We start from the raw sequence: 24,063 nt of genomic DNA, 5'->3' as shown, positions 1-24,063 counted from the left end.
CCGGGTGCGGCACGACTGTGATTGACAACCACTGCCACAAATGGCAGCGCGGGTAGGGCTCACATGCGCCCCCTACCCAGAAATGCAAAATCACGTATATATATTGACAATAATAAACAAATAGGTGCAGCACTAAAATATGTTGTGAACCAAATAAAATATCAATAAAAATCAATAAAAAGTTCCAATGTAATTGGTGATAGTAACAAGTTGCCTCTTGTGCTATGGTGACACTGGACCCGGTATCAGTGCAAAATTGATAAAGTAATGCGCACTCACCGGACGCGCATAATGTTTGCGCCTTGTAAAAATAATCCAGATGTCATCAGGTAGAGAACTGGTTTGGAGATGCTCTTCCCTCTTATGGGATGGTGGGTCATCACTTTGGATAATAAGAGGCTGATGAAGGCACTCTTCGTCCACTAGATGTCCCTCGCTCCAGTAGGTATCTCTCAGCGTGTATGAGTACCCTTAGGAAGTACTGGTCCGTCCCCGGTATAGTGGGTCTGCAGGCTAAAAAGCTCCCCCAAGGGGTAGGGACAAAAGTACTTCCATAGTGTAGTAAGTGGGATAAAAAACTTTATTGTGATGCATCAAGGTAGGTAATAAAATAGCAGACAGGAATCAATGAAGACTAACCATCTAGTAATCTAAGATGTCCACCATTGATTCCTGTCTGCTATTTTATTACCTACCTTGATGAATCACAATAAAGTTTTTTATCACACTTACTACACTATGGAAGTACTTTTGTCCCTACCCCTTGGGGGAGCTTTTTAGCCTGCAGACCCACTATACCAGGGTCTGAGTGTTTTGTCCCATAGACTTGAATGAATAATGCCTGAACAGTGGGAATGAGCATTATTTCAGGTGTTTTCAGCTCAAACAGCAGCAAATTTCTGTTGGCTACAGCAAAAATGAAGAACACCTGAAAAACACCTTAAAAACGCTCAGCTCAGTGTTAATGTTGCATGAGAAATTGCCCTGAGACACTGGGCTTCTGCTTCTGTTTCCTCCTCTCTCTAGCACAGTTTCTGGGTCTTGTAGTCCCACACAGTTCTACAACACAGAGAGTCCAGTCTCTCTGGGAACCACATCCTCCACAAGTCTTTGCTCCTCCCAGCAGTCTGCAGGCATTCGCGCACTAGGCAAGACCAGCTACTTGCCCCCCCCCCCAAAAAAAAAATAGATTTTTTTAAAAGGCAGCAGAAAATATTAAATCATCAAAACATGAAACTGCTAAATTTATTTTGCAAAAATAAGTGCCATAAGATGCCACCAGCACCAATAATGAAGACAAAATCAGTGTCGTAAAGGGACTGTATCTGTGATATTTAACAAACATACAGCTCAATAAAAAAAAAAATATATATATATATATTGTGACAGGATGAACGGCGAGGTGATAGAGGGACGCTATGTGTCACCTCGCATATGCTCATACCTGACCGTTTAGGTGGAGTCCATTCCGGGTTTTCGGGGCCACAGTTAAGCAGGTGGGTCCGGACCAGAGTTTGGGCTCCACTGATGACCACCAACAGGTGGTATAAATAAGGCAGGGCTGGAGCAAGGAGTCGCTCGTGGCCTGGGACTCAGAGAGGTGTTCTGAGAGAGCTGTGTGTATGGACTATACCTGCAAGAAAAGGTTTGCTGTTACTTTGTTTTGGTGACAGGGAGAAGCCCTTCACCTCTGAGAGAGGAATCATCTGCTGTTTAGTTAGTGCCTGGATGGCAAGGGTTTATTTTGATGTTTTGTTTATTTTGATATTTCTTGCAAACCTTTTTAATAAAACTGACATCCAGTCAGATTTTGACGAAAGCCTGCTGTGCGGTCTACCTTTGTCCCAGGGAAGGAGATCCCCCACCTGAGCTAACCCCACATATGGTGGAGGATGCAGGCACTTCCTGAGCAAGTGGGAAGATGGAGGAAATAATAGGAGCCTTGCTGCAGGCCAATGCAGCACAACGGGAGACAAATCGCCAGTTTGCGGAGGCCCAAGAAGCAGACCGAGAGCTCCTTAAGCAGGTGGCCCAACACCTATTAGAATTAAAGAAGGAATCTGCAGATCCGCTGCCAGTGGAGCAGAAAATGGCACGGGCCAGCTATGTTTTGCAGAAGATGACACCTGCGGATGATGTGGAGGCCTATCTCACAACTTTTGAAAGGGTTGCTGTTCGGGAAGGATGGAAAAAGGAGCAATGGGCAGGACTGCTTGCACCATTTTTGACAGGTGAATCCCAAAAAGCCTATTATGACCTGGAACCAGGGGATGCCCAGGACTATGAGAAACTGAAGGCTGAGGTCCTTGCATGCCTGGGTGTCACCATTGCAGTCCGGGCTCAGCGGGTGCATCAGTGGCATTTTAGGGCTGACAAACCACCCAGATCTCAGATGTTCGATTTGATACATCTCTCCAAAAAGTGGCTCCAGCCAGAGGTATTGGCAGGCCCCCAGATTGTGGAGCGTGTGGTCATGGACCAATATTTGCATGCACTCCCTGCCACTTTGAGGAAGTGGGTCGGCCGTGGAGACCCTAAATCTGCAAACGAGCTGGTGGACCTGGTGGAGAGATATGCAGCCGCTGAGGACTTTCTTCATTCACCTGGGCCGTACCCCAAGGTCACTAGGGGTGGAAAACTATCCGGAGGATCCGGTAAGACTGTTCCATGGGCCAAAGGCTCAAAAAAAAATAAGACTATTGTGTCAGATAATGAGACTGTAGGCTTAGGACCTAGAGACTGGCCAAATAGGTCAGGAAGGTCCCCAAAGCCATTTAGAGGTCTAAGCACTGAACATATAATATGTTATCGTTGTCATGCGTTAGGTCATATTGCTGCAAACTGTCCTTTAAATGATGAACCTATGCAATGTGAAAATGCTTATTTAGGAAAACGCATGTCTCTGTTTGCACAGGTGGTATGTACTGCAGCATGTCAGAAATGCATGGAAAAGCAAATGTGTGTGATTGCCATTGATGAAAAGCCAGTAACTGCTCTGCTAGACTCGGGTAGTGTTGTGACCTTAGTGAAAAGTGATTTGGTAAACCCTGCAAGCTTACACCCTAGCATGATTGGGGTTATTTGTATTCATGGTGATACACGTAATTACCAGACTGCTCTGGTGGAGATTGGTACTCCCTGGGGCCCTGTGACCCATTCTGTGGGGGTGGTGCCCTCTCTGCTTCATGAAGCCATAGTGGGGAGAGATTTTCCCCATTTCTGGAAGTTATGGGATAAGGAGGGGAGTCAGGAAGACCGAGCTCCCCCTGCTGGGGAAACGCCGGAAACTCCTGAACTCACTCCTGACCCCTTTGACAGCAAGGTGGAAGGGGAAACTGTTGGTGTGTCCAAGGAAGGAGTAGATCTTTTCCCTTTCTCTGTAATGGCTGGGGAGCAGGAGGAGTTGGATCCAACCCCAGACATTGAGGATATAGAACAAGAGATGATCGCTGGCTCTAGTGAGAGTGGACAGAATGTGGTGCCTGACCTAGAGGTCAGAAAAGAGGATTTTTGTACGGAACAACTGAGAGATTCCACACTTAATAGAGCCAGAGAAAATATTAAAATGATTGATGGGGAACCAGTTGAAATCGATGTAGCGGTGTCTTTTCCCTACATGGCTCTTAACAATAACTTGCTGTATCAAGTGGTAAAGCAAGGGGAGGAGGTGGTAGAACAGTTAGTGGTCCCCAAACCCTTTCGCCGGATGGTACTGGATTTAGCCCATGGGCATATAATGGGTGGACACCTGGGTGTAGAGAAAACAAAGGAGAGAATAACCCAGAGATTCTTCTGGCCAGGCTTACATGGAGACATCAAAGCGCATTGTGAATCATGCCCGGAATGTCAATATTCTGCGCCCTCACCCCATTTTCGCAGTCCGCTAGTACCTCTACCCATAATTGAAGTACCGTTTGAAAGAGTGGGCATGGACCTAGTGGGTCCAGTAGTAAAGTCTGCCCGGGGCCATCAGCACATACTGGTTATACTTGACTATGCCACCCGGTATCCTGAAGCCATCCCCTTGCGTAATACCTCCGCTAAAAATATCGCCAAAGAGCTTGTTCGGGTGTTTAGTCGTGTAGGTATTCCAAAGGAGATATTAACCAATCAGGGCACGCCATTTATGTCTAGAATTATGAAAGAGTTATGCAAATTGTTCAAAATCTCCCATCTCCGTACCTCGGTCTACCACCCCCAAACCGATGGGCTTGTGGAAAGGTTTAACAAGACCCTTAAGAATATGTTAAAAAAGGTGGTGGACAAAGATGGGAGAAATTGGGATTTTTTGCTACCATATCTCATGTTTGCTATACGAGAAGTATCTCAGGCATCTACAGGATATTCGCCTTTTGAATTACTGTATGGTAGACATCCCAGGGGATTGCTAGATGTTGCAAAAGAAACCTGGGAGACAGAGTCCACGCCCTATAGAAGTGTCATCGCGCATATCTCACAGATGCAGGATAGAATCGCAGCTGTCATGCCACTCGTTCGGGAACACATGGAGCAAGCCCAGGAGGTCCAGAGAAGGGTTTATAACCGGGGTGCCAGGATCCGTACCTTCAACCCTGGGGATAGAGTGCTGGTGCTAGTCCCCACCGTGGAAAGTAAATTCCTCGCAAAGTGGCAAGGTCCCTTTGAAATTAGGGAGAAAGTGGGGGAAGTAAATTATAAAGTTTACCAGCCAGGAAAAAGGAAACCCGAACAAATCTATCATGTTAATCTCTTAAAACCTTGGAAAGACAGGGAAAGTTTGTTGGCAGTACCAAGCCCCCAAAAGGACGTGGTTCCCGTGGCCCCTCAGGTACCGATAACGGAAACCTTGTCAGTAGCCCAACAAAATGATGTTAAGGAGTTTGTGAGGAAAAATGGAGATTTCTTCTCCCCCCTACCTGGACTGACGACGGTCATACAGCATGACATAGTTACCCAGCCCGGGGTCCGTATAAATGTAAAGCCCTATAGAATACCTGAGGCCAGGCGGGAAGCGGTGGCAAAGGAAATAAAGGACATGTTAGAGTTGGGAGTGATTGAGGAATCTCACAGTGAGTGGTCGAGTCCCATAGTGTTGGTCCCAAAACCAGATGGAACCATTCGTTTCTGTAATGATTTCAGGAAACTGAACAGTGTGTCTAAGTTTGATGCATACCCGATGCCTCGGGTGGATGAGCTCATTGACAGGTTGGGAACGGCTCGGTACATAACTACCTTAGATCTGACCAAAGGCTATTGGCAGATTCCTTTAACGGAAGCTGCAAAAGAAAAGACGGCATTCTCCACCCCCGAGGGGTCCTTTCAGTATAAGCGGATGCCGTTTGGTTTGCATGGGGCTCCTGCATCATTCCAAAGGATGATGGACAAGACGTTGAGACCACATCGCCAATATGCAGCTGCCTATTTGGACGATGTCGTCATCCACAGTCCAGACTGGGAGTCTCATTTGTCCCGCTTGCAAGCGGTCGTAGATTCGCTGCGGGAAGCAGGTCTTACCGCCAACCCCAGAAAGTGTGCCATTGGCTTAGAGGAGGCCAAATATCTTGGCTACATCATTGGTTGAGGTCTCATTAGGCCTCAGATCAATAAAATTGAGGCAATTCAAAAGTGGCCCCAACCTGTAAATAAAAAACAAGTCCGGGCATTTCTTGGAATCACGGGGTACTACAGGCGGTTTATCCCCAATTTTGCCACCATTGCAGCCGCACTGACAGATCTGACAAAAGGTAGGGGGTCAGTCATGATTAAGTGGAATCCTGAGGCGGAGACCACATTTCAAAGGCTGAAACAAGCTCTCTGTGCTCAACCTGTGCTTGTGACTCCAGATTTCACAACAGAGTTTGTGGTACAGACTGATGCCTCTGACGTGGGACTAGGTGCGGTACTGTCCCAAATCAGAGATGGGGAGGAGCACCCTGTGGTCTTCCTAAGTAGAAAGCTCAACAAACATGAGAGAAACTATGCCATTGTGGAGAAGGAATGTTTGGCTATCAAATGGGCCTTGGAGGCCCTGAAATATTACCTGTTAGGAAGACCGTTCAAGTTGGTTACTGATCATGCCCCGCTCAAATGGATGTGTGATAATAAGGAGAAAAACAGTCGAGTGACAAGGTGGTTTCTCGCGCTACAAGTGTTCAAATTCACAGTGGAACACAGAGCGGGGAAACTGCAAAGTAATGTAGATGCCCTCTCCCGGGTCCATTGTCTGGTTGGGACAGTTGCTCAGCCGTAGGGGCTTGAGCAGAGGGGGGGGGATATGTGACAGGATGAACGGCGAGGTGATAGAGGGACGCTATGTGTCACCTCGCATATGCTCATACCTGACCGTTTAGGTGGAGTCCACTCCGGGTTTTCGGGGCCACAGTTAAGCAGGTGGGTCCGGACCAGAGTTTGGGCTCCACTGATGACCACCAACAGGTGGTATAAATAAGGCAGGGCTGGAGCAAGGAGTTGCTCGTGGCCTGGGACTCAGAGAGGTGTTCTGAGAGAGCTGTGTGTATGGACTATACCTGCAAGAAAAGGTTTGCTGTTACTTTGTTTTGGTGACAGGGAGAAGCCCTTCACCTCTGAGAGAGGAATCATCTGCTGTTTAGTTAGTGCCTGGATGGCAAGGGTTTATTTTGATGTTTTGTTTATTTTGATATTTCTTGCAAACCTTTTTAATAAAACTGACATCCAGTCAGATTTTGACGAAAGCCTGCTGTGCGGTCTACCTTTGTCCCAGGGAAGGAGATCCCCCACCTGAGCTAACCCCACAATATATATATATATATATATATATATATATATATATATATATATATATATATATATATAAATAAATATATATACTGTGCCTTGAAAAAGTATTCATACCCCTTGAAATTTTCCACATTTTGTTATGTTACAACCAAAAAGGTAAATTTATTTTATTAGGATTTTATGTGCTAGACCAACACAAAGTGACACATAATTGTGAAGTGGAAGGAAAATGATCAATGGTTTTCAAAGTTTGTTTCACAAATAAATATCTGAAAAGTGTGGCATGCATTTGTATTCAGCCCCCTTTCCTCTGATACCCCTAACTAAAATCTAGTGGAACCAATTGCCTTCAGAAGTCAACTAATTAGTAAATAGAATCCACCTGTGTGTGATATAATCTCAGTATAAATACAGCTGTTCTGCGAAGCCCTCAGAGGTTTGTAACCCTAGGATGACATCTGTGTGGGTGCAGAGCCACATGAAAATCCATGCAGCAGCACCACCCGCACAGAGAATTGCAGACCCGCGGGCGGATGCCATTACTTCTAATGGCATGCCGCCCGCACTGGAAAACGTAACCATATTGGGAACCGAGGTTCCTGTAGGGCTGCGTTTTCCAAAGAAGTGCAGGGACTTCTTTCCCTGCGTGTCCCGGGCACAGGAGTCCATTCAAATGAATGGGCTCTCGTGACCGTGCAAAACGTGGCCCACATGGCCGCAGAGATGTGAACCAGAGGGTTAGAGAACATTAGTGAACAAAGAGCATCATGAAGGCCAAAGAACACACCAGACAGGTCAGGGATAAATGTGGGGAAAAATTTAAAGCAGGGTTAGTTCCCAACCTTTGAACATCTCACGGAGCACTGTTCAATCCATCATCTGAAAATGGAAAGAGTATGGCACAACTGCAAACCTACCAAGACATGGCCGTCCACCTAAACTGACAGGCCGGGCAAGGAGAGCATTCATCAGAGAAGCAGCCAAGAGGCCCATTGGAACTCTGGAGGGTCTGCAGAGATCCACAGTTCAGGTGGGAGAATCTGTCCACAGGACAACTATTAGTCGTGCACTCCACAAATCTGGCCTTTATGGAAGCATGGTAAGAAGAAAGCCATTGTTGAAAGAAAACCATTAAAAGTCCTGTTTGCAATTTGTGAGAAGCCATGTGGGGGACACAGCAAACGTGGAAGAAGGTGACCTGGTCAGATGAGACCAAAATGGAACTTTTTGGCCTAAAAGCAAAACGCTATGTGTGGCAGAAAACTAACAATGCGTATCACCCTAAAGACAACATCCCCACCGTGAAACATGGTGGTGGCAGCATCATGTTGTGGGGATGATTTTCTTCAACAGGGACAGAGAAGCTGATCAGAGTTCATGGGAGATGGATGGAGCCAAATACAGGGCAATCTTAGAAGAAGACTTGAGACTGGGGCGGAGGTTCACCTTCCAGCAAGACAATGACCCTAAACATACAGCCAAAGCTACAATGGAATGGTTTAGATCAAAGCATCTTCATGTGTTAGAATGGCCGAGTCAAAGTCCAGACCCAAATCCAATTGAGAATCTGTGGCAAGACTTGAAAATTAAAAACTGCAAAAATACTTCAGGGCAATTATACAAAACCCACCTCCAATACAATACTGCTGCTGACACTAAATGTGTTTCCACATATACAGATTTACTTTATAGACCAGCACTGCCGTATTGTACACCGCGTTACAATTTATAACATACGTGCAATCCTCATAATAGAGTACATGTGCAATTATAGATCAATTCCCATACAACGTCTTATAAAGTGCATATAGTAACCACAGTGCATTACATAAACAATGTGTTCATCTTGCAACATATAACTCCCTCACGGTAATTAAAGTCCTTGGAATATGTATAAATTCCTCTTAACAAGGTCACGCTGATCCTATAAACATTCATGCATCTTCCTGCCGTGTTAGAAATCACCCTTATGTGTTTCTCCTCCACCAGCACACATATGTAGTCTCTGCTCCTTGATCTGACCTACAGATATTTAGGTAGGTAGTTTATTTCTCCACCTCCAATCTCCTCCACACTCTAATCCAGGTTGGTCTTCCTATTTTTTATACAACATATCCTCCAAAACTGCAGAAAAACGCCCATCATAGTGTATCAGTTGTAGCAATCAAGTTATTTAAAAGGTAAATGCACTCCCATAAGAAGTGCCCGAATGGAACACTGCAGATGAATAGCTTCCAGAATATCCCATCTGGCGTTCTAAGGTGACTCACAAAATGGCGGCTTGCAAACTTCCAGTAATACGGCTTGATGTCATCAGGCACTTTTTATGTGAGTGCACTTAACTTTTAAACAAATGTTGATCCATACAAGTGATACACTATGATGGGCGTTTTTTCTGCATTTTTGTATAAGAAATAGGAAGACCAGCCTGGATTAGAGTGTGGAGGAGATTGGAGGTGGAGAAATAAAGAAACTACCTATCCGGGTTATAACGGAGTGGTCCTCAGTAGTTTGTATGGCCCCCCACGTGCTTGTATGTATGCCTGATAATGTTGCTCCTAATGAGACAACGGATGGTGTTCTGTTGTATTTCCTCCCAGATCTGGACCAGGGCATCACTGAACTCCTGGACAGTCTGAGGTGCAACCTGGCAGCATCGGACGGACCGAAACATGATACCCCAGAGGTGTTCTATTGGATTTAGGTCAGGTGAGCGTGGGGGCCATTCAGTGGTATCAATTCCTTCATCCTCCAGGAACTGCCTGCATACTCTTGCCACATGAGGCCGGACATTGTCATGCACCAGGAGGAATCCAGGACCCTCTGCACCAGCGTAGGGTCTGACAATGGGTCCAAGGATTTCATCCCGATACCTGATGGCAGTCAGGGTGCCATTGTGTAGCCTGTAGAGGTCTGTGCGTCCCTCCATGGATATGCCTCCCCAGACCATCACTGACCCACCACCAAAACGGTCATGCTGAACCATGTTACAGGCAGCATAACGTTCTCCACGGCTTCTCCAGACCCTTTCACGTCTGTCACGTCTTCAGGATGAACCTGCTCTCATCTGTGAAAAGCACAGGGTGTCAGTGGAGGACCTGCCAATTCTGGTGTTCAGTGGCAAATGCCAATCAAGCTCTATGGTACCAGGCAGTGAGCACAGGGCCCACAAGAGGACGTCGGGCCCTCAGGCCACCCTCTTGAGGTTTGTTTCTGATTGTTTGGTCAGAGACATTCACACCAGTGTCCTGCTGGAGGTCATTTTGTAGGGCTCTGGTAGTGCCCATCCTGTCCCTCCTTGCACAAAGGAGCAGATATCGGTCCTGCTGATGGGTTCTACAGCCCTGTCCAGCTCTCCCAGAGTAACTGCCTGTCCTCTGGAATCTCCTCCATGCTCTTGAGACTGTGCTGGGAGACACAGCAACCTTCTGGCAATGGCCAGGGGTGTATTTACGAGGAAAACAAGGCATTTGCATAGGGTGGCATTTTTCAGGGGCGGCAGCACCGCCCCCTGGAAATAGGGACATTTGCGGCATGGGGACCAGGTGGGAGTCAAGAGAGGCTGTGGACTGCTTGATGGTGTATGCAGAGCCCGGCTCTCATTCTCCGGGATTCCAGAGTTGTGAAGGTGAGTGACTTTCTCTCCAGGGGGGGGGATGTGTATTAGTGGAAGGCTCTCTTGGGTGGGGGGGGGGCAGGGGTGTTGTTGGTCAATGTTAGGCTCTCTCTGCTGGGGGGGGTGTCTGATTTTTGTGTTGCCAAGGGCAGCACGAAACCTAAAAACACCACTGGCAATGGCACGTATTGATGCACCAACCTGGAGGAGTTGGACTGTCTGTGCAACCTCTGTAGGGTCCAGGTATGGCCTCATGCTACCAGTAGTGACACTGACCCTAGCCAAATGCAAAACTAGTGAAAAACAGTCAGAAGAGATGAGTAGGGAAAAAAATGTTAGCGGCCTCCATCTGTAAAACCATTCCTGTTTTGGGGGTCATCTCATTGTTGCCCATTTACTGCACCTGTTGTTCATTTCATTAACACCAAAGCAGCTGAAACTGATTAACAACCCCCTCTGCTACTTCACTGACCAGATCAATATCACGGGAGTTTCATTGACTTGACGCTACTCTGGTTAAAAATTGTTCCTTTCATTTTTTGAGCAGTGTATATATTACGTGTAACTCCCCCCCGCTGTCAAGTATGAAGTATGATGTAGTGGCAATTTATCGCGGAGCCCCCATGCCCCCGGGTGCCTATTAATCATTTGTTGCCATCCCCCAGGCGTGGACACGTGTAGAGCAGGACATGTTTGGTATCTATTTACTTGTCCTGACATCATCTTTATATTTGATCCACAAGCTGGACATTATCATGTGTTTGTGGACACTAAAATTAAAGTGTATTTTTCCCCCCAAAATTTAGTTTTGAAAAACTGCCGAGCAAATACCGCATGAAATAGAAAATTGCAACACCCCGCGTTTTATTCTCCAGGGCCTCTGCTTATAAATAATATACGTTTGGGGGGTTCTGAGCAGGGGTGGACTGACCATTTGGAAACTGGGGCACTGCCCGAGGGCCCGGGGTCAGTAGGGGGCCCCATGAGATGCCCCTGGTACCTTTTTCATAGGCTTTTTTGAGTTTTGGCAAGGACACAGGGGCCCCATGATACCCTATTGCCCAGGGGCCCCATGAGTTGTCAGTCCGCCCCTAGTTCTGAGTAATTTTCTAGCAAAAAAACCCAAAAGATTTTGTAGGAGAGAAATGTCAGAGTTGGCCTGGCTGGCAGGTGGTTAAGGGACGGGTCGCACCAGCCAGCTTGGGGGGCGTTGTTGCCTGGCTTTGTACCGCCCCAACGCGTTTCGCTGGTGCGCACTGCGATAATGAGGCCGCCAATGTTTTATTGTGATGTGTTACAGCAATGAATTAAAACGGGCGTTCAAAAAACAGCGAGCGCTGCCATGTGCTATAAGGATGCATTGGAGCGCGCGATGACGCCGCATTTGCGTATGCGTTGCTGCGCGGTATCAGGTTAAAGGTGGGGGCAGGGCTGCCATGGCAGAATGACTTAATAGGGCGCCCCCTGTGGTCAGTGCTCGGTGTTCTGTTAGATGTACACAGTGAAGCCGGGGATGAGGATGACAGGCGATCCCGGCCTCCTGTACTCCATGGTGGTGATGAGGAGGATTCCAGGCCGGCCAGCCCCGGACACACCGCCTCCTCCCCCCCCCCCGGGCCCTCCTCTGGCGGGCGGACCCGGAACAGTCAGACAGACGGTGATCAGCGGCCAGCACCGGTCCCGGGACACCGACATCATGCAGGGGAACCTGGCGGAGGAGCTGGAGGTGCGTGTGCCCGGGATGGGGGAGGGGAGTTCCGTTACTCATTGTAGCCCAGCGGGTGTTGGTGAACCACAAGGCCCAGCCTGCCCTGCTAGATCAGGGTGATCAGGACTTGCTGGGATTTGTGGTTCTGCAACATCTGCACAGTCTGCGGCAAGTGAAGCGACATCCTGCGTTTTGGTGCGTCCTGTGCGCTCGGTGACAGTGCTGGGCTGCGTCAGCGCACACCCCTCCTGTGTGTAGTTAGGACCCGCCATGTGTTCGTATCGGACCTCTGACCCAACACCATGTCCATGCATGAAGGGGGACATCCCACCAAGGGGCCCCTGGACTACAAATCGCAGCCGTGTGATTGCTGATATGGACGATTGTACTACAGACATTGCACAATTTGTGACTGCGGGGGGGGAGGGGCCGGATTGTATAGGGGGGCTATGGAGGAAGACGGGGGCTTAGGTGCCAGACTCTATATGGTGCCTACAGAGCAAGGAGGGGGCTTGTATGGGGGGACTATGGAGGAAGACGGGGGCTTAGGTGCCAGACTCTATATGGTGCCTACAGAACAGGGAGGGGGCTTGTATAGGGGGACTATGGAGGAAGACGGGGGCTTAGGTGCCAGACTCTATATGGTGCCTACAGAACAAGGAGGGGCTTGTATGGGGGGACTATGGAGGAAGACTGGGGCTTAGGTGCCAGACTCTATATGGTGCCTACAGAGCAAGGAGGGGGCTTGTATGGGGGGACTATGGAGGAAGACGGGGGCTTAGGTGCCAGACTCTATATGATGCCTACAGAACAAGGAGGGGCTTGGTTCCTTGTATAGGGGGACTATGGAGGAAGAATAGCACATAGGTGCAGGCTTCTATAGGGTGCCTACAGAACAGGGAGGGGGCTAGTTGCTGGATTGTATAGGGGGACTATGGAGTATGAGGGGTGCTTGGGTGCCTACAGAACAGGGAGGGGGCTTGTATAGGGGGACTATGGAGGAAGACGGGCACATAGGTGCAGGCTTGTATAGGGTGCCTACAGAACAGGGAAGGGTGACTACATAGAAGGAAGGGTGCTTAGGGTGACTACAGAGCAAGAAGGGTGCTTATGTGTCACACTGTATAGGGTGACCACAGAGTAAGAGGGGCACTTAGATGTCATCTTGAATCACATGTCTGCATAGCAGGGAGAGTGCTTAGGTGCTGACGTGTTGGGTGTTGAAATTTTTGAAAGAACTACTTGTCCAGGGACTAAATCGGTGTCCCAGTCTACTTGTCCAGGGACTAAATCGGTGTCCCAGTCTACTTGTCCAGGGACTAAATCGGTGTCCCAGTCTACTTGTCCAGGGACTAAATCGGTGTCCCAGTCTACTTGTCCAGGGACTAAATCGGTGTCCCAGTCTACTTGTCCAGGGACTAAATCGGTGTTCCAGTCTACTTGTCCAGGGACTAAACCAGACCCGTATTTAAATTGGAGGGGCATTTATGTCGGGGCTTCTAAACACAAAAGGGGATTTGTGGCAACTTAAACGTGTAATAATTTTAACATTGCCCTCCCTGCCTGTCTCCAGCACCACACTCGGGGACTAGCAAGTAGGGGAGAGACCTTGCAGTGTAGTGAACACCGATTGGGTGCTTGTCAGGAAAGGGGAGTGTCTGGCTTGTCCTTTATCCCTTTTGCTGTCAGAGCCATTTTCATGTTTTTTGCAAAGGTTAAAAAATCATTTTAGGCCTGAAGATTACATGAAATCCCCCAACATGATATAATTTCTGAAAGCAGAGACCATAGAGAATAAAATAGTGGCAGTTCCAATTTTTTATCTTATGCGATATTACTGCACAATTTCAGAAACAAATACACTTAGGTTAATTTTAGGGCACAAAAATGAATTACCCTATTTTTTGCTAAAATATAAAAGGTGAAGTTGCAGCGAGTAAACAGATATCCAACATGTCAAACCTTAAATTTTCATGCGCTCGTGAAATGGTGACAAACTTCAGTTCGCTATATTTTCTATAGGCGACACTTTTAAAGCCCCTTATAGGTCATCAGTATAGTGATACGGAGGAGGTCTGGTGCTAGAATTATCGCTCTCATTCTGACGTGCATGGCAATATGTAACATGTGTATCGCAATCAACGTTTTCATGCGTAGGCGCCCCAGCGTGTGCTTGTTGTTTCTGCGTATATGTGGGGGTGGGGGACCTCAAATTTTTTTTGAAGGGTTGTTATGTGCTTGGCTGTAACTTAAATTTTTTACAATTTAAAAAAAAATAATTTTTTTTTCATCTCATAGGGAACATAACATCCCCTATGTGATGATTTTCGGTGACAGGTTCTCTTTATTGAGCCATACGGGGTCTAAAAGACCCTGCATGTCTCCCCTTGTACTACACTGCATGTAATGCAGTGCACATCACACTGCATTACACTCTTTCCCGGCCTTGATGGCTGGGAAATCTCTCAACGGTGACCCAGAACTGACGTCATAATGTCACTTCCGGGTCAGGACAAGAAGGGGAAGGGAGTGGACATGTCCGCTCTGAGAGCTTCTCCCTCTTCTCTAGCCAACGGCAATGAACTGGTCCTGGGCCCGCAGATGGGCAAGCAGATGCCCGGGAGACAGTGGGTAGGGGGAGGTTCACGCGGGGAAGCAGAGGCTGCCACTGTGGGCAGTGTGAAAGAAATCAGGCGGCAGTGCCGAATGCTTTCACCTGCTAGGTGAGCCCTGCTGCTTGCCCACAGCAGGGCTAAGGGTTAAAAATACTACATGCCAGGTGCCCAGAACTTCAGGCGTCGGGCGATATGAATTCAACATCCCTGGTGACTACAGAGCAGGAAGGGTGACTATGGCGCAGGAAGGGGGATTAGGTGCCAGATTGTGTTGGGTGCCGGATTGTATAGGGGGACTATGGAGGAAGAAGGGCACATAGGTGGCAGACTCTATATGGTGCCTACAGAGCAGGAAGGGTGACTACATAGAAGGAAGGGGGCTTAGGTGCCAGCTCTTATAGGGTGACTACAGAGCATGACGGGTGCTTATGTACCACACTGTATAGGGTGACCACAGAGTAAGAGGGGCACGTAGGTGCCAGATTGCATTGGATGCCTACAGAGCAAGGAGGGTGCTTAGTTGGCAGCTTGTATAGGGTAACCACAGAGCAGGAAGGGTGCTTAGGTGCAAGGTTGTGTTGGGTACCTTCAGAACAAGGAGGGTGCTTTGTTCCGGCTTGTCCAGGGTAACTACAGAGCAGGATGGGGACTTAGGTGACAGCTTGTATTGGGTGTCTACGGAGCAGGAAGGGGGCTTGGGTGCCAGACTGTGTCGGATGCCTACAGAACAAAGAGGGTGCTTAGTTCCCGGCTTGTATAGGGTAGCGACAGAGCAAAAAGGGTGCTTAGGTGTCAGCTTGTATTGGGTGCATACAAAACAGGGAGGGTGCTTAGTTGCTGGATTGTGTAGGCTGACTATGGAACAAGAAGGGCACATAGGTGCCAGCTTGTATCGAATGTCTGCATAGCAGGGAGAGTGCCTAGTTTACAGCTTGTATCGAGTGTCTACAAAGCAGATAAGGGTGACCAAGGAGCAGGAAGGGTGCTTAGATGCCAGCTTTTACAGGGTGACTACAGAATAAGAAGGGTGCTTGGGTGTCAGATTGTGTTGGGTCCCCACTGAACAAGGAGGGTGCTTAGTTACTGGCTTGTGTAGGGTGGCTACAGAGCAGGAAGGGTGCTTAGGTGTTAGCTTGTATCGGGGTGCATACAGAACAGGGAGGGTGCTTAGTTGTTGGATTGTATAGGGTGACTATGGAGTAAGAAGGGTGCCAGATTGCATTGGGTGCCTACACAGGGAGGGTGCTTAGTTGGCAGCTTGTATAGGGTAACCACAGAGCAGGAAGGGTGCTTAGTTGCCAGGTTGTATTGGGTGCCTACAGAGCAGGAAGGGTGACTACATAAAAGAAAAGGGGCTTAGGTACTAGTTCTTATATTGTGACTACAGAACAAGGAGGGTTCTATTTTGGCAGCGTGTATAAGGTAACTACAGGGCAGGAAGGGTGCTTAGGTGCCAGCTTGTATCAAATGTCTCCATAGCAGGGAGGGTGCTTACGTGCTGACTTGTATTGGGTGTCTACGGAGCAGGAAGAGGGCTTAGGTGCCAGCTGGTATAGGGTAACTGGAGCAGGATGGGTGCTTAGGTACCAGACTGTGTTGGGTGCCTTCAGAACAAGGAGGGTGTTTAGTTCCCGGCTTGTATAGGGTGGCTACAGAGCAGGAAGGGGATTTAGGTGCCAGCATGTATAGGGTGACTACAGAATAGGGAGAGTGCTGGATTGTAAAGGTTAACTATGGAGTAAGAAAGGTGCTTAGCTGCCACATGTATACGGTGCCTACAGAACAGGAAGGGAACTTAGGTGCCAGGTTGCATTCAGTGCCTACAGAGCAGGGAGGATGCTTAGGTTCCAACTTGTATAGGGTGACTACAGAGTAAGAGGGACACTCAGGTGCCGGATTGCATTGGGTGCCTGCAGAACAAGGAGGGTGCTTAGTTGGCAGTTTATATAGGGTAACTACAGAGCAGGAAGGATGCTTAGGTGCCAGCTTATATTGAATGTCTCCATAGCAGGGAGGTTGCTTTGGTGCTGACTTGTATTGGGTGTCTACAGAGCAGGAAGAGTGACTACAGAGCAGGAAGGGGCTTTGGAGCCAGCTGGTAGAGGGTGACTGTGGAGCAGGAAGGGGGCTTAGGTGCTGACTTGCATTGGGTGTCTACAGAGCAGGGAGGGGGCTTAGGTGCTGACTTGCATTCGGTGTCTACAGAGCAAGAAGGGGGCTTTGGAGCCAGTTTGTAATGGGTGACTGTTGAGTAGGAAGGGGGCTTAGGTGCCAGGTTGTGTTGGGTGCCTACAGATCAAGGAGGGTGTTTCGTTCCTACAGATCAAGGAGGGTGCTTAGTTCCTACAGATCAAGGAGGTTGCTTAGTTCCTACAGATCAAGGAGGGTGCTTAGTTTCTACAGATCAAGGAGGGTGCTTAGTTCCTACAGATCAAGGAGGTTGCTTAGTTCCTACAGATCAAGGAGGGTGCTTAGTTCCTACAGATCAAGGAGGTTGCTTAGTTGCTACAGATCAAGGAGGGTGCTTACTTCCTACAGATCAAGGAGAGTGCTTAGTTCCTACAGATCAAGGAGGGTGCTTAGTTCCTACAGATCAAGGAGGGTGCTTAGTTCCTACAGATCAAGGAGGGTGCTTAGTTCCTACAGATCAAGGAGAGTGCTTAGTTCCTACAGATCAAGGAGGGTGCTTAGTTCCTACAGATCAAGGAGGGTGCTTAGTTCCTACAGATCAAGGAGGGTGCTTAGTTCCTACAGATCAAGGAGGGTGCTTAGTTCCTACAGATCAAGGAGGGTGCTTAGTTCCTACAGATCAAGGAGGGTGCTTAGTTCCTACAGATCAAGGAGGGTGCTTAGTTCCTACATATCAAGGAGGGTGCTTAGTTCCTACAGATCAAGGAGAGTGCTTAGTTCCTACAGATCAAGGAGGGTGCTTAGTTCCTACAGATCAAGGAGGGTGCTTAGTTCCTACAGATCAAGGAGGGTGCTTAGTTCCTACAGATCAAGGAGGGTGCTTAGTTCCTACAGATCAAGGAGGGTGCTTAGTTCCTACAGATCAAGGAGGGTGCTTAGTTCCTACAGACCAAGGAGGGTGCTTAGTTCCTACAGATCAAGGAGGGTGCTTAGTTCCTACAGATCAAGGAGGGTGCTTAGTTCCTACAGATCAAGGAGAGTGCTTAGTTCCTACAGATCAAGGAGGGTGCTTAGTTCCTACAGATCAAGGAGGGTGCTTAGTTCCTACAGATCAAGGAGGGTGCTTAGTTCCTACAGATCAAGGAGGGTGCTTAGTTCCCGGCATGTATAGGGTGGCTACAGAGCAGGAAGAACTTCCATAGACTGGCAGGTACTGTAGATGATTGGCGGACTTGCCCACAATGAATGCAATAGTTAGATACAACAACAGGCTTCCTGGTCATTGCTACAGAAACCCAGAATTCCGTATAAATGTATGAGGCCAGTGACGCACATGTGCAGTGTGTGGGAGTGGAAGCCCACCCTTTTGCCCCCTGCACATGTGCGTTACATGGACAGTAAAAGGTTAAAGCACATCTGAAGGCTGGAAGGAAAACAACCTTTGCAGTGGGGCCCTCCTACACTGCAGAGATAAATGATCATTATGTCTATGGGGGGAAGAGAAGGCTGCATTCCTTGTGGGATGGCCCTTGACGTCATGACGTACCATCCAGTACGAGGGTTTTAACTCTGCATTGTACACAGAGGTGGCAGGAGTACGACTGTGGCCAGGAGCACCTTACAGAGAAGCCTTCATGGGACCAGTCACACCACTTGAGGGACCCTGCTAGACAAAGAATAAGGGAAGTATTACTCCTCATTCCTCTCCCCCCCAGGCCAAACCAAGCATTTAACCCTTGTAATATTGGGGAGGGGCCCATTACAGAGAGGGAAAATCAGATAGCTGTTTGTCCATAGAAATTGCATGTAAACTTGTTCTGCGACAAAGGAGCAAAATCAAATGTTCTTTGTCCTCTGCAGTCAGAATGTGTGCACAAGGAAAATATCAGGTTATGGCCACTAGTTGACGCCGAGGAGCACATTTATTTTTTATGATGGCACCCTCTAGAGGCCATAATGCCATATTGCCCACGTTCACATGTTCGAATTGCAGAGAATATAGCTGGAGAATATTCGATTTAGCACAGAACGAATTTACATGCAGTTTTGATGGATGAACAGCTAATGCCAATTTTTTCTTTTTTAATAAATGCAACCCTCAGAGTTACTCTTTTTTGAGAGTACAGTTGCCAAACATTCAACAAGTGTATTATGTACTGACACAGTGGCTTCAGCAAATATCTGTTTCATTGTGCAGAAATATATGCATACAGACCGGTGGTGATGGCATTTTGCTGGCCTTTAGCATGGGTCAGGCTGCAGTCGTCTGGTTCAGTAAGTTCTGTACTAGGCCAGCTCTGCTCATCTGTGTTCTCTAACCAAGCCATGTACACTTCTGCTGTTAGGTATCTACATTTCCTGGCCACATCATTTCTGCTTCCTCTAATGTCAGTCATAGAAGGCACTTGTCAGTTTCGGATAGACACTTTTGTTTTTGGTATGATTCTTCATCATGATCGTCTTGCCCATATGACTCAGAAGTTCTGGGGAAGGAAATGTCAGACACTCAAGACACCCATCTGTCCTTCATATGGAGGAGCAGTCCTTTTTTCACACTCAAATGTCAGTTGTTCCTCTTATTACATCTGAAAATGTAACTTCAAAAGTCATTTTTTTCATATTTGGTTTTTGTTGCCATCTGTCTTCTGTTCGAGAGATTTTCTATCAGCTCCTGTCACTGTACGTTGAATGGTCAGATGACCATGTCTCCTTAAGTCCTGAGAGCAACCTAAAAATTTGACAAACTGACCCCTGGTAGTTGAGGAGTGGGCTGTTAGGAGGCACTGTCATTGTACCTTGAATGGTTAGATGACCATGTCTTTATGTCTCCTTAAGTCCTGAGAGCAACCTAAAAATTTGACAAACTGACCCCTGGTAGTTGAGGAGGTGGGCTATTAGGAGGAACTGTCACTGTGCCTTGAATGGTCAGATGACCATGTCTTCATATCTCTTTAAGTCCTGTGAACAACCTAAGAATTTGACAAGCTGACTCCTGGTAGTTGAGGGGGTGAGCTATTAGGAGGCACTGTCACTGTACTTTGAATGGTCGGATGACCATGTTTCCTTAAGTCCTGGGAGCAACCTAAAAATTTGACAAGCCAACCCCTGGTAGTTGAGGAGATGGGCTATTAGGAGGCACTGCCCCTGTACCTTGAATGGCAAGATGACCATGTCTTCTTAAGTCCTTAGAGTAACCTAAAGATTTGACAAACTGACCCCTGATAGTTAAGGGGGTGGGCTATTAGGAAGCACTGTCACTGTACCTTGAACGGTCAGATGACCATGTCTTCATGTCTCCTTACGTCCTGGGAGCAACCTAAAGATATGACAAGCCAACCCCTGGTAGTTGAGGAGGTGAGCTATTAGGAGGCACTGTCACTGTACCTTGAATGGTCAGATGACCACGTCTTCATGTCTCCTTAAGTCCTGGGAGCAACCTAAAAATTTGACAAGCTGACCCCTAGTAGTTGAGGGGGTGAGCTATTAGGAGGCACTGCCACTGTACTTTGAATGGCCAGATGATCATGTCTCCTTAAGTCCTGGGAGCAACCTAAAAATTTGACAAGCCAACCCCTGGTAGTTGAGGAGATGGACTATTGGGAGGCACTGCCCCTGTACCTTGAATGGTCAGGTGACCATGTCTCTTTAGGTACTGGGAGCAACCTAGGGTGAGCAGGAAGGGATATTGTAATAGTGTTTTTGCGCCTTCTCACACCTTCTTTGCAACCTTGACTAGTTAAAGATTTTTCATTGAATGGGGCTCAGCTGTTCCACAGTTTACAAAAGTTATTCTTCAACCAATAGCTATAATTCCCGGTGCATGCAGCTCTGTTTGCTGATCTCCAATCATCTACAAGTCCTATGTTAAACATTTTTTTTCTACTTACAAAGTGCTTAATAGCACTTCCTGATATTTTCTGGCACTGGTGACATAGCCATTGGGGTGGAGTTACCAAAACCGGAGCGTGCAAAATCTGCTTCAGCTGTGCATGGTAGCCAATCAGCTTCTCACTTCAGCTTGTTCAATTAAGCTTTGACAAAAATAAACTGGCATCTGATTGGTTTCTGTGCAGAGCTGCACCAGATTTTGCATTCTCCAGTTTTAGTAAATCAACCCCATTGTCTCACAATTGCCCCCTGGAAAGGCTACATCACCAATATCTTCCAGGGAGTTCTCATGAAATCTTGCTCAATAAAAATACTTTTTTTTTAGAGGAGCCGAGGTGTGTGAGATCTGGACAATGAAGAAGACAACAGCCCACCCGTGACTTTCTTTTTTTTTTTTAATGGTGGCATGAGAGGCAGAGGATGGACAGGACAGACTAAAGGCAGAGAAGCAAACAAGTGCTAAAGAAGCTTTTCAATATATGTAGGTCTAGGGTCACACCTAAGTGTTTTCCTCTGTGTTTTGCGGAAACTCACAGCAGTCCATTTAACATGATTTCCTATGGAACAGGTTCACATCTCCACGTTTTCACCCGGTGCGTTTTTTGGAAAGGGTCAGTGACTTTTTTAAACGCAAAACATTGCATTGAAAAGAAAATGTAGTGCATTTTTGACGCGTTTTGGATTTTAATCTGCCTAGCAACAAATTGGAAAGAGAACGCGGAAAAAAATGCATGTGCAAAAACGCACTGCAAAAAGCACTGCAGAAACAGTTTAAACGCAAACTGCATAGGTGTGAATGTAGCCTTAGTCAACTTGTTTCACTATAGAGATGCCAGTGGCTTTGGCTGTACCCACATGGAAGAAAATATATTTGAAATACTACAATTTTGGCCATATTCAATATACCGTATTTGCCGGCGTGTAAGACGACCCCTACTTTCCCTGTTAAAATATAGGGTTTGAGCTATACTCGCCGTATAAGACTACCCCTCTTCCAACACACACCAAATAAAAATGAAAAAACATCAGATTTGATTTCAATATGGTATGCTATTTCAGTATGGTATTCCAATGATGGGGTGCTATTCCTTCCACTGATACCAATGATGAGGCACTACTCCTCCCACTGACACCAATGATGGGGCACTATTTCATCCACTGACACCAATGATGGGGCACTATTCCTCCCACTGACACCAATGATGGGGCACTATTCCTCCCCACTGATACCAATGATGGGACACTATTCCTTCCACTGATACCAAGGATGGGACACTATTCCTCCCACTGACATCAATGATGGTGCCCCATCATTAGTGTCAGTGGGAGGAATAGTGCCCCATAATTAGTCAGTGGGAGGAATAGTGTCCCATCATTGGTGTCAGTGGGAAGAATCGTGCCCCATCATTGGTGTCAGTGGGAGGAATAGTGTCCCATCATTAGTGTCAGTGGGAGGAATAGTGCCCCATCATTAGTCAGTGGGAGGAATAGTGCCCCATCATTGGTGTCAGTGGGAAGAATCGTGCCCCATCATTGGTGTCAGTGGGAGGAATAGCGCACCATCATTGGTATCAGTGGAAGGACTAGTGCCCCATCGTTGGTATCAGTGGAAGGAATAGTGCCCCATCATTAGTATGATAGTGCCTCATCGTTGGTGTGAGTGGGGGAGGAATAGTGCCCCATCGTTAGTGTCAGTGGGGGAGAGGAATAGTGCCCCATCGTTGGTGTCAGTGGGGGAGGAACAGTGCCCCATCGTTAGTGTCAGTGGGGGAGAGGAATAGTGCCCCATCGTTGGTGTCAGTGGGGGAGGAACAGTGCCCCATCTTTGTTGTCAGTGGGGGAGGAACAGTGCCCCATCGTTAGTGTCAGTGGGGGAGAGGAATAGTGCCCCATCGTTGGTGTCAGTGGGGGAGGAACAGTGCCTCATCGTTCGTGTCAGTGGGGGAGAGGAATAGTGCCAAGAGTGTCACAGCATGGTGCTGCTGCACACTTACTGGCCGCTCCCTCACTCGATTTTCGCGGGGCCGCTCGGCTCCGCCTCCTCGCCAGTGATTGGTCGCCTGTGTGCCTTTCCAGTGCTGGTGCCCAATCACCGGTGAGGAGGCGGAGCCAAGCGGCCACGCGACCATCGAGCGGCCGAACTAAAAGAAGGAGCAGCCGCGCTGCCTGGACCAGATCGTCGTGGGACCGGAGCCAGGTAAGGTACAGCAGCCCCCTGCCCGCCCCTGTACTTAGTGTCCCTTCCGCCACCGCGCCGGCCCTCGAAAAAGTGCCGCCCTGACACCGGCTTGCCGTATACCTGCGTATAAGACGACCCCCGACTTTTCAGAAGTTTTTAATGGGTTAAAAAGTCGTCTTATACGCCGGCAAATACGGTATTTCAAAATATATTTCAATAAATATATATACTGTATGTTGAAATGCGTTTTTATTACAAAATATATGAAAAATATTTTTAAAAATACATTTTCAAATATACTGTATGTTTTAAAAAATACAAATCTACATTTTTGGAATGCAATTACAAATATATGTAAAAATATATGTTAAAATGACTTTTTTATATGTTAGAAAAAAATCTGAAGAATATATTTAAAAAATATATATATTTTAAAAAATATTTTTTCATATATTTAGTAATATAAACACATTTCAACATGCAGTATGTGTGTATGTATGTATATGTGTGTGTGTGTGTGTATATATATATATATATATATACTGCATGTTGAAATGCGTTTTTTACATGTTACAAAATATCTGAAAAATATTTTTAAAAATATACATTTTTTTAAATATATTCTTCAGGTTTTTTTTAACATATAAAAAAGTCATTTTAACATATATTTTTACATATATTTGTAATTGCATTACAAAAATGTAGATTTTTATTTTTTAAAACATACAGTATATTTGAAAATGTATTTTTAAAAATATTTCTCATATATTTTGTAATAAAAACGCATTTCAACATACAGTATATATATATATATATATATATATATATATATATATATTTAATAAAATATATTGAATATGGCCAAAATTGTAGTATTTCAAATATATTTTTCTTCCATGTGGGCATGGCCAAAGCCACTGGCATCTCTCTCTCTCTCTCTCTTTATTTATTTTTAAATATATTGAATATGGCCAAAATTGTAGTATTTCAGATATATGTCAATGTATTTGGGAAGAATATTTAAAAAATATATTTCAAATATATTTTTCTTCCATATGAGTGTATAGGAGAAGGGGGGGGGGGCGATCCAGCTGACTTTGCAGATTTCCCTCTGGCTGTGTCCTTGTCTGGATGTAAACAAGTCTTCTCTGGCATAGAGCAAAGTTCTAAAGAAGGGCAGACCGCAGCC

At 46.7% G+C, this 24,063-nt stretch overlaps 1 protein-coding gene across 2 annotated transcripts in view; it reads left to right on the top strand.

The window, feature by feature from the left end:
- Positions 1-11,885: 11,885 nt before the first annotated feature.
- SHFL (shiftless antiviral inhibitor of ribosomal frameshifting) overlaps positions 11,886-24,063 on the top strand; it is a 75,024-nt gene continuing 62,846 nt past the window's right edge. Inside the window, exon 1 of one of the 2 annotated variants that reach the window (XM_089653977.1) lies at positions 11,886-12,080. In XM_089653977.1, the coding sequence (XP_089510103.1) occupies positions 11,904-12,080 (177 nt within the window). In that variant the 5' untranslated portion in view covers positions 11,886-11,903. The remainder of the gene's footprint in view (positions 12,081-24,063) is intronic. The other variant, XM_089653978.1, reaches the window with a different exon arrangement.

The sequence above is a fragment of the Staurois parvus genome, unplaced genomic scaffold, assembly GCF_062004578.1.
Source record: "Staurois parvus isolate SC_StPar_1 unplaced genomic scaffold, SC_StPar_1.0 ptg000732l, whole genome shotgun sequence".
NCBI classification, from domain to species: Eukaryota; Metazoa; Chordata; class Amphibia; order Anura; family Ranidae; genus Staurois; species Staurois parvus.
The sequence above is the reverse complement of the archived record's forward strand: the minus strand, read 5'-3'. Positions and strand labels throughout refer to the sequence as shown.